This window comes from Nesoenas mayeri (genome assembly GCF_963082525.1).
Source record: "Nesoenas mayeri genome assembly, chromosome: 7".
NCBI classification, from domain to species: Eukaryota; Metazoa; Chordata; class Aves; order Columbiformes; family Columbidae; genus Nesoenas; species Nesoenas mayeri.
The window spans coordinates 8,639,000-8,655,640 of NC_137551.1; the positions used below are offsets into that span (position 1 = coordinate 8,639,000).

General features: G+C 39.4%; 1 protein-coding gene across 2 annotated transcripts in view; it reads left to right on the forward strand.

The window, feature by feature from the left end:
* ANK3 (ankyrin 3) overlaps window positions 1-16,641 on the forward strand; it is a gene marked incomplete at both ends in the record, with an annotated part of 196,456 nt that overhangs the window by 53,148 nt on the left and 126,667 nt on the right. For both annotated transcript variants that reach the window (XM_080347592.1, XM_080347593.1), the window contains 6 exons: window positions 3,713-3,814; window positions 4,288-4,386; window positions 4,754-4,852; window positions 9,809-9,907; window positions 13,304-13,489; window positions 15,283-15,381. In XM_080347592.1, coding sequence (XP_080203718.1) covers window positions 3,713-3,814; window positions 4,288-4,386; window positions 4,754-4,852; window positions 9,809-9,907; window positions 13,304-13,489; window positions 15,283-15,381 — 684 coding nt within the window. The remainder of the gene's footprint in view (window positions 1-3,712; window positions 3,815-4,287; window positions 4,387-4,753; window positions 4,853-9,808; window positions 9,908-13,303; window positions 13,490-15,282; window positions 15,382-16,641) is intronic.

Genomic DNA, 16,641 nt, shown 5'->3' on the forward strand with positions numbered 1-16,641 from the left:
AGCTAGTGTGGAAGGTGGAATTGGGTACATCAAGAATAGTTCCCCACAGAGGGAGCGCTTATCTGTGCAGGTGACCTGAGGGATGGTTGGTAACCTAAAATCCGTTTGTCCCCTCCTGTATTTTTAATGCATTTTATATAACAGGTTCTTGATCAGTCTTTGACATGGGCTTCCAGGCATGATGACAATTCATATATATATAATTATTAACATTATTGTTACACTTGTTTGATTTTTGAGTCCTTCAGTGATTTGAGCCTAGGCTCTGATATTACTCCTGTCTCTTCAATACAGAGGCAATTACAAGCTCTATGAGGGTTTCAAAGAGGCTTTGTTTTAAACAGAACAGTGCCAATTGGAAATGACATTTTTCTGCTCTACTCTGATATCTTTAAAAAAAATAATAATTTAGGCTTAAAATAGAAATGTAAAGTTGAGAAAACTTTAGGTTCAGAAATGTGAAAATTTTGGTGTGATGTTTTTGATCAATTTTGACTGATCCTTATGCTTAGTTTTTGGGAAATTTGGATAGCATTTATTGGTTCTTCTGGGTTTTGGAAGTGGAATATCTCAAAACCAAGGGTATTTGAGACATTTTAAAAGGTAGAAAAAGTTTGAAACTCTGTTCTCTATCTGAGCACATCTGGTGTAATGCTTTGGTCCCAGGGAAAGTAATGCTGCTTTTAGAGAGGCTGGAATTGATTTTGGTTTCCAAAGATGCTGGCTGTCTGTTCTCTCTAATTATTATTGCTTGTTTCTGCTCATGGCAGAGACTGAAATGGATGGAGAGAATCCCAGAAGCCTCGCTGAACTTTTTGCATACTGCTACAACCTCAGTCTGTTATCTCTCTGTGCAAATCTCAAAATTTCTGTGTCTCGTGGCCCAGAAAGGGTGAGTTAAGCAGCCTCAGCTCAGTTAATCCAGTCTGAGGGCTGGGGAGTTTTAGCCCAGGTCAGATACAAAGGTTTTCCCCCATTTCTTGGTGCACAGTGATGTGTTTCACCCTGCCTACTAAGGCAGCTCAAAGTTTCACAAACTAGCTCACTTCACATTCAAGTAACTGGAAACCAGTAATGTGGAAACTGGAAGTGCCAACTCAGATCAGCTGAACTGTGGGAGAGTTTGTGCTGTCCCTGGCATGCTGTTAAATGGCAGCTTCTCTGGGTGCTTCCCAGTTGTGGTTGTAGTGCCAGCACGTGTCGGTGCTGGTGCAGTGCCCCTTGCACTAGGAGCCTATCTGAGCCCAGGGTGCTGTGCCCAGGGCTCCCCAGCCTCACCACTCAGGTTCCAACCTGGCTGCTGGTGTCAGTGGTGCTTTTGGACAGTTTGAGCAAAAGGAGTAAGTTTTGAGTGCTGACTTGCAAAGGAGGCCTTGCTTTTTGCTGGAGGGATTTCAGGATTTGTGCATTGCTTAGCGGCACCTGAGCTAGCTTGGTTTGAAACACTTCTATACATCCCCAGGCTGGAAGTGTGACCTAGCCTTTGTCCTTCCTCCCCTGAGCAAGCAAGTGCTTCCAAGAGAAGTCCTTAAAAGACATTGGCATTGCTCTTCCTCTACAGTGAAAGAGCCATTAGGTATTAATGTGAATATCAGCTATTTATCACTCCTTCTGCCTGCTGACTGACAGCCACCTCCATTTTGTTTGAGCAGTTCAAAAGGTTTAAATGTTTCTGAGTATGAGCAGCACTTCTTGTCCTGCATGCATTAATGTGACTGGCAGGAGCTGATTTTCCATAGTAAGCTGCTCTGGTGCATCCCTTCCCCACTCAGCAGCAGCTGTAAACACTGATGTTAATTATCATCCACCTGCTGACTGTGCCAAACAGACATGCCATTACTCTGGAACAAAAAAAGGCTCCTAGTCTATTAAGTCCTCCCTCATACCTTTGGTAATGCTGATAAAATGCTGACCTGTTTTTTACCCCAGTGGCTGCCGTTGCTAAGCGCTGGGAATATGACCTGTCTCCTGTAATAATCTGCATTGCACAGTTCAGATGATCTTCCAAATGTGAAACTGTTTTACTGCACCTCTCAAGGCAGCTGTTTTTGCCCATAGTCTTTACAGTTCTGACCATATAGTTTGTAGCAGCAAACTATAGACAGAGCCAAATTAAACATTGGTACTTAGGAGATATTTTGTGGGAAGTACATCACAGAAGTTGACTTGTAATGATCAGAATGGCATGCTTGGAAAATAATGATTAAGAGCCAGGAAGGTGGTAAACTAGTAACTTATTGTTGCAAAGTGGAACACCATGTCTGTAAAACTTGGGAGAAAATGAAGAGTCTATAAGTAACGATTCTCTCCTTGGAAGAGAGAAATTCTAGTATTGAAAGTACTAATAAATAGTCTTGTAGCTTGTACAGCTTGTACGAAGAGGAAAGCAGACTTTATACCCACTTACCATTTTGCTGTCATTATGCCCAAGAGCACTTCATCTTGCACATGAAGGTGATTTCAGATGGGCTTGAACAGAACGTCCCATTTACGGTAGCTGCATTGACAGGAGAAGAGAAAAGTCTGTAGGAAATCTAGAAAATGGGCAATGAAAAAAAAAATCATTTGAGCACTGAATAAGTAACTGAGCTTTGGTGCCAGAATGTTTTTGAATTCTTTCAGCAGTTACTGCTTTTATTTTTTGCACTCTTTTAGTACCTTAAAGGATCACAGGGTACTTAAAGTTGTAGAGATGTAAGCCTATGATTAAATGATACTGAGGGAAAAAAAACCCAGACAGTTCCTGTTATGCCAGTGGAGAAGAGGGCACAAAACAATGTGTTGACTGCCCAAGGTGCCAGGGTAAGCACAGATAAGATCAAAGATTATACAATTTGTACCTCTTGAAAGCTAACCCAGTTCATTCCACTTGCTCTAAGGCAGGATCAGCATTATCTAAACCATCCTTGGTGGATATTTGCATAACTTGGTGTTAAAACCCTCTGGGGATGGGAATTACTTTCAGTGATCTCTTTCATGACTTAACCGTCCTTTCTGCCATCCTCACATTCAAGCTGAAGTCATCATACAGCAAATTTGCACGGCTATCTTTAAAGCAAGATCTGAAAAAAAAAAGTAAAAAGCAGTTGAGATAATGACACCGTACCTAGGGAATTCTGGCTACTTCACTGACTGTGGACAGATATTGTAAATCAAATCTGCCATAAAATGAGAGAGGACTGAGAAAATAAAACAAAATGTAATCAGACATTAGACTGTAAAATGCTTTAATTTGTAGAACTATGTTTTTTCATTCAGGTCGTCCAGTACTTCAGTGCCGGGTGTTTATAAATTTGTGCTGGTCTGGTCTGTTTGGCCTGGACACAAAGGTGGTGTGGCACATTTGGAAAGGGCGGAGTGGTTTCCATGGAGTCATCCTGAGCCTTACCACAGTTATCTTCCATGCTGAGTACCAGATGTGTCTCTGTCTACTAGCCTTGCATGTTAGACAGTGCTACATAATTCATGTTTATACATAAAGTCAATTCTTGTGCTGCCCAGTCAGGCAGATAGCCTATTTACACCAGAGGGAGTCTGCATAAGCAAGGAGGGCAGGATTTGACCCATATTTGATAAGGCAGTTTGGGATACTTTTGTGTGTAGTTAAATGTATGTACAATATGTTATATCATTAGTAACTTGTTTGCCAAGAGAATAAATTTTTATACTGTGCTATAATTTCTAATGGGACTTTCCTTTTTTTTTCTTATAGTCTGACACAAATGCAAGTTACCTGAGAGCTGCTCGAGCTGGCAACTTGGAAAAGGCTCTCGACTACTTAAAAAATGGAGTGGACATCAATATTTCAAATCAGGTTGAAAAAATACTTTTATCAAATTTGCTGGAGAGATACTTTTCTCACTGTTTCTCAAATCTGTTTTATATTTACACTTCATGTTAGTGATAACTTATGTGGTTTTTGATGAACCATATTTACATATTTTATCCAATCAAAACTTTTATTTTTACCCCTTACCAAAATATAATTTCAATTTGACTTGGAGAATTTTGTGCTATTTAATGATATCTTTCATTCCATTTGCATTACATCAGCTCATGGGACAGCACACAGAACTTGAGACCCCAGAGCTAGTACATCCTGACTTAATTAATACTCTTTCCTCGTAATATAGTTCTTGTAAAGTTTATGTAAGAATAATTTTTGGAAGCAGTCCTCTCACTGGGATATAATAATTTGTCTCCTGATATGTTGTTTGCTATGCTGGAAAACCTTTGCCAATCTTTTTCCATTGCTTTTCTTTTTTTTCCCCCCCTTTTTAAAATCAGAATGGGTTGAATGCTCTCCATCTCGCTTCCAAAGAAGGGCACGTAGAAGTTGTCGCTGAACTGATACAGCGAGGTGCCAGTGTTGATGCAGCAACAAAGGTTAGTCAGGCCTATCTAATTGTTCTCTTGTTCACACGGATGGCACGGGCACAAAGTGTCAGTCAACTGATTACAGACATTACTGCAGCAGTAGTTGCTCTTTTTCTGCTGGTGAAGTGGTCTCAATAATTGTTTAGTTGAAACCATCTAGATTACAGCAAATGTCACAGGTTAGTAGGGATGCAATTTACTGAACAAATTGTAGATTTCTGTCTTGGTCTGTCTTCTAGAATAACTTATTAGAAGTACTCAGAGTATATTATGACAAGAAATACTATGTTTTAAAGTGAAACACGTTCTTGATAGTATTGTCATGTATTCAAGCTCAAGTTTTGTATTCTTCAAAAATTACCATTGCTCATTTCAGAAAGGAAACACAGCATTGCACATAGCCTCCCTTGCTGGACAAGCAGAAGTAGTCAAAGTATTGGTTACGAATCGGGCCAATGTCAATGCACAGTCTCAGGTAAAGTCATATTTTTTCCATTTGGTACTATGAAAAACTTTGCTGACATTAAAATCCTTTTCCCCTTATAAACTGCAATATTGGTAAATATGTCTGGTAGATCTCCTTGTATTAATGCTGGTTGTTGAAAACAGGGTATGATAGAGTCAGTAAGAAGAATGTCATCCTGCTCACACTGAAAAAAAAAAAGGCATTCCTTTTTTGGTTGTTCCACTCACATTGGTAACTGACAGCAGGTGCAAGGACACAGTTTAAACAGAGCTACCATTTTATTAGTGAAGCGGCAATTTTAGTGAGTGTAGTGCTGAGTTCATAGTCACCTTGTAACTCAACATAAAACTAATACATTAAATGCTTCCATGTCTCCCCCTTCTGCTCTACCCCTTCCCAGGTGGTCAGAGTGGGCAGATCAAGTCTTCCCTAATAGCCATGACAGCGCAGTGAAACGCCAGGTTGTGTTCATGTCTTTTCCCACATGGGATGGCAAACATAAGTTGAGATTAACTTTGAGTTGCCCCTCCTCATTCATCAATGGGGAAAGTATAGAAATAACATCTCTGGTTTAAGTTGTCCAGAAGCCATGCAGATGCACACCCCTCGAGGTGAAGAAAGCGGAGGTACCTCCAGGGGTGTCTGCAGGACATTGGGAGGGGTTGTGTAACAGGCAGCACAGAAAAGCATTTACCCTTCAGCCTTAGATCTGCCCTCCAGTGTCCTATGAGCTGGTAATTGTTACAGAGTCAGAAGAGAGACTGATAGAACAACAGAGAGGGAGAACTTGTTCACATGAAAAGGATCCTGTTTCACATAATTCAGTGTCTCTGGCTTAATCGAGCTCATCCCCTTTGCTTGTACAAGGAGGTACTGCAAACATACACAGAGCTTTTAAGTTGGGTCAGGTCCTTTGGATGAATATTTAGGTCAATTATAGAAAATGTGAAATAAGAAAAAATGGTGCTGGTGTTAAGAGCAAAGCAGCAAAATAAAACAGAGGAAAACTCAGGCTCAAAAAAAATGCATAAAGCACAGATTGTTGCAAGGAGGGTGGCTGTGCCATGGGAGGTGTCCCTGCACTGTGCTCCAACCCCGTTCTCCCTGCTCAGGGGCTGGCAGGCAGCGTCACAGACACGGATCACATTAAGAGATGGTCTGTTCATCTGGCCCAATGATGCCATTCTTCTGTGTTATAAAGCTGTGGGCATGGTAGAAAATGTTTTTTTAAAAAGGGAAATTTAAATATGTACATTTTAAATAAACTTTTTTAAAAATGATCTCTCAAATAATATGAACAGTTTAACTGAATCTGTTTCAAGAATGTTAGTTACTTGTGATCTGTATTTCATGTTTCTTTCACCTAGACAAAGAAAATGGGCTATTTAGTTCTCTTTTCTTATTTTTTCATACTAGCTCAATACTGCAATATTTGGTTCCAGGCATCATATAATTAGAATTCAAAGAGAACAACAGCAAAAAATAGTTTTAAGTACAATCTTCAATGACTGCTAAGAAGTAAAACAAAGCAGAATATTTACAGCGGTTTTCTTGTTAAAGAAATTAAAGTAACTTTGAAAGAATCTTTACTGGTTGTGTTTGAGAACTTGTGTATTCAGCCCTAAAACTAAAAATGAGGTTGTAAACATCTTATGTAACTGCATTGGCCATACACCCTAAGGTTTTGCCACCTGTTAGCCTTATTTTGCTAACATATGGGAATTAAAGATTTCCACCCTCCTCCCTGCCCCCCTTATAGATGCCTTTATCTTTGCTTGAGAGACACGTATATTGCCATTCCCCGCCAATACCTGGTAATGAGATGTTCCAGTTGGGATTAGTCTTTATGGGGAGGTCCCTGGAGCTCCCTGTTACCAAACTGCCCCTGGACCAGCTTTTTCTGTGGTACTGACCATCACTTGAGCCTTCTTAAAGCTTAGAATAAAGTTCTGCTGAATTTAGCATACCCACAAAGAGAGCACCCAAAGATGTTTGTATGTTTGTTTTTGTTTTGCTGCTGACCCTGTTTTCTGTGAGTTTGGCTTTATCTCCTTTACTCTTGGAGGTAACAGCTCTGCTCTGACAGCAGCAGGGTTAGGGTTGTAAGGCCTTCTTAATCGAATCTTCCTGTCCTTAAAAAAATAATAAAAAAAAAGAAGGTGAATTTTTACTGAGTCTGATTTTGTACTTCTTTTAAGGGCTATTTATTACTATTGAAGACAAAATGCTTTCCTTAGGCTTGTGGCTCTCTGACAGTTTTTACTCCTTTTTAAAGACAGAAGAAAAAGCAAAATATGGAGGGAAATATATTGTGAATACCCTACAGTGATTTAACATAGGAGAAAAGGTTCTGCGCTGCCTCCAGATTCTAATAATACTTGGTTCTGAGAATTTTTGCCTATTATTTTTTTTCTGAAACTAATAATTAGGAAGTATCTCCTGCTTTCTTTCTAAATGCAAATGTTTGAGACAAAAAAAAATAAATCTTCGTTTCCAGCTGAGTTACTAAATAGATATTGAGTTAGATATTGAGTATGCCATGAAATGACAGGGAAAAATGCGAGACTCTGCTGTTCACTATACAATAATAAATTGTAATGTAACGTATTAGGTACCTTAGCAAGTTCTTTCTGGCTTCTCTGTTTTTCATTAAGCAGAATTTTGACTACACAGTAACTAAATCGTTAGGCCTTGGTTCTGGAGAGTGCACTGAAACACAGGTAACTTTAGGCTGTGGCTCCAGTAGGACTTCAGCGCCTGCTTTGTGCTTGTAGCCTCATTTTCCTGAATAGAGACCAAATTATCAACATGCTGGAAAAGCCACAGCCCCTATAGCCTGTGCAAGCCCCGTAAACATGTGGCTTCACAGCTGGTTGGTGGCTCATTGATGGTCAAGTTCCTCTTGGATCAAACATCAGTTCACGCCTTTTCCTCTCCTACTGCCCTTTCTTCTGTTTGTCTCTCCTGGACGTTTGGCCCCAGGTCACCTATGCCCTCCTGCATACTCTGTGCTGGACGCGTGCCATGCAGCTCTGCCCCATTGCTGGGACAGTCAAATGTCTCTCAGCTGTTTTCACTGTGGCTACTATAACTCAACCAAAATTTACTGCTGTAGGTCTCAGGCTACAGTTTTCCTTTGCCTCTCCAGAGCCCAGAATGTTAACCTTTTTTGATGCAAATATATGGCTCAACTTCTGAGCTCACCTCTGTTTGGCTCCATTTGTTTCTGGCAAAATCTAGGTCAGTGTCATTTGTAACTGTTGTAGTCGAATTGCTGAGCTGCTCCCCCTGCTCCTCCCACCCTGTCCAAACGCCTGCCCTGGCCACATTGCCAGCCTGAGAGTGCTGGTGCTGTCTCAGCCAAACCCACTCAGATGGAAGCACTTCCGGAACTTTTCTGTTATTTAAGCCAGGTGAAATGTTCTGGTTTACATGTTACTTTTAACTAGGCTTTACCTTTTATCTTATTTTGTGTTTCCTTTCTTCCTTGTCCTCCCCATTCTCTGGAGTAATTACCAGAAGTGGTGTGTGGTGGAGTGGGAGGTCTGGGGGGATCTTGGGGAGCAGCTGTTGAGGGAAGCTGCTGGCCCTATTGCAGCTGATTCTGTGCGAAGTTTTCTTTAGAGAAATCAGAGGTTCACAGAAATCCCACTGGTGTGAGGTAGTGAGAGGAAAGACAGTGTCCTAACACAGCCCACTGAAACCTCAGTGACCTCTTGGCATCATCAGCCACGCTAGGATGAGAAAGAAAGGAATGGAGCAAAATGTAGCAGCAGTATGTCTGGCAAAGTGTAGTGCTAGAGTATGAAGGGTAAAAACGTTTATCATGATAGAGCAGAAGAGAAAGGGATTGCTCGTATTGCTGATGCTGCTTTGGTTGCTTCAGCAGTATCAAACTGCTCAGTCAATACTATAGGGATATTTTAAGTTATTAATATAAAATGTATTTATCACCAGTTCACAATTCTGTTGGACTGAGGGACATGCTGTACTATATGAAAGCCAAGCAATTTCAGCTGTAAATCAGCAACTTCTATAAATTTTTAGAGGTATATTGAGCCTAGGACAGGTTTCATTACTTCATTTTGCTGTTTTGGTTTTGTGAGTGAAGTCAAAGCTGTGAATTTCACAAATGTTTAGAATAATAGGGAAAAATATATTGTCTTAATGTTAGTCCCCAAAAATTCAAATCCTGAAAGAATTAATGCAAAGTTAATGGAAAGACAAAAACATTGACTGCAAAAGGAAAGCACTTGCCAAAGAATGAGTTAAACTCTGCAGCCTTTAATACTCCTATTGCATTGATTGAAATCACTCACTTAAGCATAATTAGAGAAATGCTCTAATGTGATCGGAAACACTGATAAACCTCAGTCTCAAACTGCTGGGAACCAATGATCCTCAGATCTCCTGGTGCCTGAAATCTGAAGTAGCTCAGTGACCGCAGGCAGGCCATGCTCAGAAGGCAGCTCTTTGAGGAGACAGAAGGCATAAGTAGCCAGCACAAGTGAAGGAGAAGTCAAAGCTAATGGAAAGAAGAGAAAAAATTGGCAAATATTCTGAAGAGCCATTGCTCTTGCTTTTGCTGCAGACGTGCATTGTACTTGTCTGTCCCATTTTGCATTTCCACAGCTGTGGCTGCATTTATCAGGAATGATAAATCATCTCTACCAAAGGTCTGTCCAGAATGTTTTGTAGTTTGACTTCACAACAGATGTAAAAGAAGAGAGTCTTGATTAGCTGTGAGAACTGTATCTGTATCTGCCAAAAGATTCTTCTGTGTCCTTTTAAATATTATCCTTCTCTTATCCTCCTATCTTCATTTAAATCAAGGGAGATCACACCATTAACTGATGTGTGTGCACATAGTTTATTCGGTTTCCTCCAGATCTACCAGGGTTTGGCAGATCTGAGGTATGTATGAGATGTCTGTAAAGTGTTTACACTCTTGCTTTCCTATTTCAGAATGGTTTCACTCCACTGTATATGGCAGCCCAAGAAAACCACCTGGAGGTGGTTAAGTTTCTTCTTGACAATGGTGCCAGTCAAAGCCTTGCCACAGAGGTAAAAGTTTTCATTTCACACTTTATGAACAAAGTAAAATGTGCTTCAGCAGTGATTCTTGCCAACTTACATTAGTCTTCTAAATACAAAATTAAGGGCCAATATAAAGTTATCTCTCCAAAGAGTGTGCTAATGAATACTGAGCTATTGGCTTTTCAGTAATTTAAACCATCTCTTGCTCTTGCCATTTCTAAAATTAAAAAAATTACTTTAACTAGAAAGAGTTCTAAAAATAAATATGTTCTTAGTCAGAACTAGTAATCTTTTAGGTTAAGTGCTCAAACAGGGAGCAGTGTGTATAATATGGAAGTTCTCTGTGCTCATTAAAAATAGTGAATAGTGTTGAGGGCAACCATAAAGAAAGAACACTGTTCATCTGCGCTTTGGAGACAGCCCTAGGGTATCAAGGAAAACCCAGGCTTACTTAGTGCTTGGAGCATTTTCTGAACTGCATTTATTGGCCTGTTGATACCCTCTCTGCAGCACCTTGTTATCCCATCTGGTCCTGCAGTGACAATTTCAAGCTGACAGAAAGATGTGAGGTCCATCCTTGAAGGTGTTCTCTAAGCTTTCTAGAAGAACACTTTTGATTTCTTGCTTTAAAAAGTAATTCTAACTCAAATAAGGCAACCTGGAAGGAAAAAGAAACAGCAGATATATTAATAGTAATACATGTACTGCATTGAGATAGGTTTTTAATCTGATGAATTTTCATTTGGCCTAATTTCAAGATTTCGCTACAATAAAATACCAAAAAGTATTTCAATGTGTGCTCTCTCTAATATTTATTAAATTATGGTTGCTCTATCTGAATTGAATCCATGAAGGAAATAATGGTTATTTGAAAAAGTCCTACTTCTTGCAAAATATGAAATGCAAAATTATTTTATTGCATCACTATACCTCATAGTATCACTGTATAATGATGCATGTATGGCCTCTTCTGAATTCAGCACTGTAAAAATTAATCACTAATGGATCAACAATATGTTTTCAAAATCTGAAAACTGCAGTTTTCAGAACATTAATTTTTATTTCTGTTTAAAAACTTGGAAACAAAGAAGTCACAGGACCCCCAGAGATTTACGGTAGATTCAGGCATTCAAAAATCCGCTTGCCACTGTATGACTTTCTGAAACTAGAATTTTAAAAAATTGTGCATGGATACTTGGTTATTTTTCTCTGGTATTGTTTTTCCTTTGAGCATTGGATGTCAGTGAGGTTGAGCTTTTCTCCAACTCGATAATAAGGTGCAATCTAATTTTATTCATGGAGAATTCCATTGGAGATACCAGACTACAAAACAATGTTACCTTTATTACCCTACTTGTTTATGGGCATGTTTTAATCTTCTCTCAGTCCAAGTTTTAATATAAATCTGATTTATCTTTATCTTTCTGAGTGCAAAAGCCACTGTTATTAACTGATTGGCACTTAGCTAAATATTCAAAATAAAACTCTTTAACAAAGATGTTTTAATCTAAATAAAAAAGTGGACCAACTTTTTTTTTTTTTTTCTGGTTAGTTTTTTTTGAGTTTGGTTTTGCCTTATGTTTTAAAGCAAAGTTACTAAATATAGTGCTGACACCACGGTACTTGGCTTGCAATTGCTTTTTGTGAGTTGCCATCTTCAGAGAGCATGTGGTGAAAATGCGTTCTTGTTGGCGCTAATATTCTTGGTTGCACTTTGCTTGGCCTCAGTGCAGTGATCTCTGCACACACTGAAATGCTGGGCAACTCTCATTGGAGTCAGGAACCTGAGGGTACAGGGGACGGCAGCTGTGCTGGGTTTGAAACAAAGTGCTCCCACCCATTTGTCCACTTCCTATCCACTATCCTATGGCAGCCAGAGTCTTGGGGTCACCAGTGCAGGACCTGTCACACTTGGGGTTTCTCCAGGCCTCTCTCTGCAGGTACAGTGTAGCTATATTGCCAGGGCCCTCTGATGGGGATGCTCATGGAGTTTTGTGGCCTTCAGAGCTACACAGCATTTGTCATTCTCCTCTGCCCATAGTCTGAGGCTGCCTGGTTGTTTCTTCCCTGGAGCTGCTCACACCTGGGACCACAGCCCAGAGCCCTCTCGGCTGCTGGAGGGTGGACAGACAGAGGAAAAGAGGGAGGCTGTAGATAAATGAGATTAAAACAAACAAAAAAGCTTGTTAGGATGCAAGGAGCCAGGGAGTTTCTGTGATTTTCTTCTTTTCTTGCTTTTTTTTTTTCTTTCTTTCCCCTTCCAAAATTTTGAAAAAATGCTCTTTTTCAGAACTCCTTCTGTTTCTCATGCAAAATCGAGGTACTCTTTGGTAAGCCAGAGAGAGCAATTCCTTATTAGAAAACATTACTTTTATTTTTGAAAGTTGAAAAGTTAACACTTGAACTCTGCACTTTTGGCATAGAATAATGTAGATTCTCATACTATGTCACTGCTGCACTTCTATATCCCACTTATACAGTTTCACCATGACAGAAGTAGTTGAAAAGTGAAAGAAGGTGTTTATCTACTAAACTGCAATGAAGTTTGGTAACATAAGCTTTGGAGATATCTGTTGAGAGTAAAATGTAACAAATAGTCCACGTAGAGTAATTTTCATTTGTGATTTTTTTGAGTGATGTATGGGTATTATCTTGTGCAAAGCTGAATGTGTTCCTGGACTGGAATGATACTTCAATGTTTGGACAGAAGCAGAATCTAAGTGGCAACTCTTTCATTCCTTAGTTTTATATGAATCCATAAAAAATTATAAAAATTTCTGTTTGTAAGAGGATTGTCCATTACACCTATATACATTTTCAGAAATGGAAGTTGTAGTAAAATAACTGGTATACTGGGAGAATGTGGTATTTCTACTCAAATATTATTAGATTTTAAATCCACATATAAAATATATCAGAGGACAGAGTTGAAGTGTTTTTTTTGTTGTAGTTGACTGGTTGGTTGTTTTCTCTCTCTTAAGAAACGTAATCTGTAGCGGGGAGAGGGGCCTGGATGATAATTTGCTCTGGAGATCATAAACAATTTTAGTTTTAGTATTTCAGCTATTTATATCTTTTTTACATAGTTATACAGTCTGTTATGCACATATTTATGTAACTGTTAATTTGTGAATAATTTCACACTTATTTTTTTTTAGTCTCAGTCATTTTTGTTTGCTTGTCTTATTATTTTATATTTAGGTCTGGGCTGCCAGAAAGGTGTTTCGAGCATTTGGGACCTAGTTCACCAGCACTTTACTCCAATTTCAGTGACATTGCAGAATACTTTTAATTTGTACTGTGTTACACTTCACGTTTGAATTTGAGCCAGCGCTGTTACTAATGCTGAGATCTCTTCCCTTCCTATTTCCATTCCCTGGGGAGCCTGGAACATGTGTTGAGAGTCCCCATTGTATGTTGCAGGACGGCTTCACGCCTTTGGCAGTAGCTTTGCAGCAAGGTCACGACCAGGTGGTTTCACTGCTGCTGGAAAATGATACGAAGGGAAAAGTCCGTCTTCCTGCCCTTCACATCGCTGCTCGCAAGGACGACACAAAGGCAGCAGCTCTGCTCCTGCAGAACGACCACAATGCTGATGTGGAGTCAAAGGTTAGTTGTAAAAAGCAACAAGGTTTGGTGATGTAAAGTTCTGACCACGTGTATTACATCCAGTGAAGGTCTTCCTTAGTGTGAAGTATTTTGCTGCAGTTACACGTAACTTTCTCCTATAGTGTGTGATAATGAAGAATAATATTTCATTTGCTTTCTTTGCCTCTTTCTCCCTTATTCCCTTTTTGTTTTAATCAGGGTTAATTTCTCCTGTAGAAACTTTGCAAATGGAAAATAATAAGCAAAATATTGTTAGAATTAGTCTCTTGGGAATGAAAGCCACTCCTGCAATGGTGTGTGATAGGTATTGTGCAATGAAGTAATTTGATTAGTTGTTTATGCAATTACTACTTTAAGAACTTGGTAAACATGTAACAATTAGCATTCAAAATACTCGATCATTCAGCTTCCATTCAGTCGAGCTTCCTTTGTGTGCCAATTGTGCTGTCATCTGAGCTGCAGTGCCACATAGCAATCATGAGGCTTTTTGCATCCATATCACCAGTGGTGAACTAACCGTTCATTTTTTCCCCCTCTTTGCTTCCAAATGTGTTAACCTAGATGATGGTGAATAGAACAACAGAGGTATATATAAATATATATATGCATCATCACTCCTTCATGACTTAGTGCTGCTGCATCATTTCTTCCTCTTCCTTTTTGCATCGCCTTTTATAGGATAAATACCTGCTTTAGATGAAATGAAGTAGCATGTGCTAGAGAAGACTGTAGTTTAGATACCAGGGCTCTCTGCAGCTGAAACTAGGGTTTAAAAGTAAGAGTAAGCATCTTGGGAACTAACTGTCATCATAAAAGAGCCATATTATGTAAGATGGAGTTTTCAGGGATTCTCATGGAGTATATGTTTATTAGATGTGTCAAGAGCTGCAGACAACCCTGTCATGTTGTGCATCCAGGTCTGATTTTAGGCTTCTGCATGACACTTACCTTGATGGTGTCAGCAAATAGAATGATCTGAGAGTGGTTTTATATCTGCAAAACTCCCAAAGCAAGGCAGTGGCAGCTAGCATGGCTTGCTAACAATTTAGAAATGCATCTAGTTCCCATAAGGACTGATGGAATTGCTGCATGTTTTAGCATTATTTTAAAAGGAAATAAAACTACTTAAATATGAAAATAAGTTCCTGAAGTAATTTAATCAGTAAGGCATCTTCTAATTAGGGTGGTAACTCGTGGCGTCTGAACGTAACCCAGTGTGATTGCCCACAGTGGGAGACTGATCTTTATGGTACTAACCCTTGAAAAAAAATAAATCCATATTAATAATTTAAAATAATCTTTGATGTTGTTTTCATTTGCATCTACTTTGAATTTATAAAAATCAGTTAGCAAGTGTCATTAAATGACTTGTATCTGAACTCCTGCAAAGAATCTCTAAGAGATTTAACTTGTGACACTGACATAATACCGGTAACAACTAGATATTTCTAGTTATTAGAAACTAATTTCTTATAAAAGACAGGTCATTGCTTTAATACTCAAATGTTTTGCTATTGTTTTTCTGGAATAATGGAAAGTGTTATCCTACTTTGGGTCTTGTAGAATAATTATGTTAATTTTTTTCCTCCTGCATAGCAATATGATTTTATTTAGACTCTCTGAGAGTCTATAAATAAAAGTCAATGAGTGGAAACTAGTACAGAATTGGAATGGTGACGTGCAGCAGACTCCTATTACCAGCTTTTGTCAGTGATGTGATACAAATTTTTGAGTACCAATGAGATATAAAAAAATAAGTATCTATTGGTTTTGTTTCTGTTTTGTTTTTCCAGAGTGGGTTCACTCCCCTCCACATAGCTGCTCACTATGGAAATATCAATGTAGCAACACTGCTGTTAAATCGGGGTGCTGCTGTGGACTTCACTGCAAGGGTAAGTGTGAAATCTTAGTTACGCTTAGTTTGCTTAACCATCACTTTGAAACACTTTTTCCACAAAGGTGTGGAAAGGTACATGGCTCTTGCCTGACTTGTTCTGTTACCACACGCTGTAAAGGGGTTTCCCTGGGCTGCTGAACTGAAGCTGAGCTCTAGTCCTCTCCTTTGAAAACTTCCCTTTTAATCAAAAAGAGCTGCTATTTTCATAGATCCAGTATTTCAAAAGGTAGGCTGGGATTCAGTGAGAGGAATGCTTTCACTTGTAGCTTTAACATATGGCAGGAGTCTTGTCCCTGATGAATTGTCCTCAGTATGCAGTTATTTCCACTGAACATGAAGTGCAGGTGTACCAGCGAATAAAGCAGCTGTGCCTTCTCTGCATATGCGAGCGTCAAATGATACGTAAAGGAGATCTGAGAAACTGGAGAGTTAGAAAATGAAATGAGGTATAGAAATAGAGATGAGTCAATAACGGGAGTTGTATGGAAGAAGCCATGGCGGCATTTCGCATAAGCTTTGGCATTTAGTATTTGATAGGCTCTAATCATAGGAGCAAGGAAGACAAATGGGGTCTGTGGTATTATGTCAACACTTTCTCACTTGGAAACAAGATTAGAGATTAGCAATGCTACTATGTTAGCAATTAACAGCATTTAGTACGAGTACTACTGATCATCATCTGTCTATGACTCTTTTAATAAAATAATAAGTAGGCTTCAGCAGCTCTGTTCTGGATTAGGGGCACTGATGAAGAGCACATCCAAAGCAGTAAGGCCATCCTCCCTTCCTCTTCAAGATCTAGAAATTCCAGGTTCTCCCTCCATGAGTTGTCACGTCAGAGAGGGACAGACTGCTGAGACAGCCAGGGCAGCGCAGATGCAGTGACATCAGCCCAAAAGAGCAGTGGGCTGGCGCTGTGCCTCAGAGCCCCAAACGGCCTGGTTGTGCTTGCGAGAACTGGGTGGGGGCATCCGCAGAGCACATCTCTGCTGTATGGTGGTTGCCAATCTAGATAAAATAGCTGTGACAGAAGGAATCGTAGCATAAATAACAGTAATATGGAGCTGAATTTTGTTATTTAGTGCTTCTCAGACTGCAGGTAATGAAAGCGCTTCACAAGAAAGCTGAGTTAGATTCTGATAGAGCAGTGAATACGCAGGCAAACAGAGCACCAGTACAAATTGAGTATAAAGTACAATTATCAGCACCAAGTAACAGAGCCCTTGCTTGATCCTTGATTATCCAAATTGCAAAA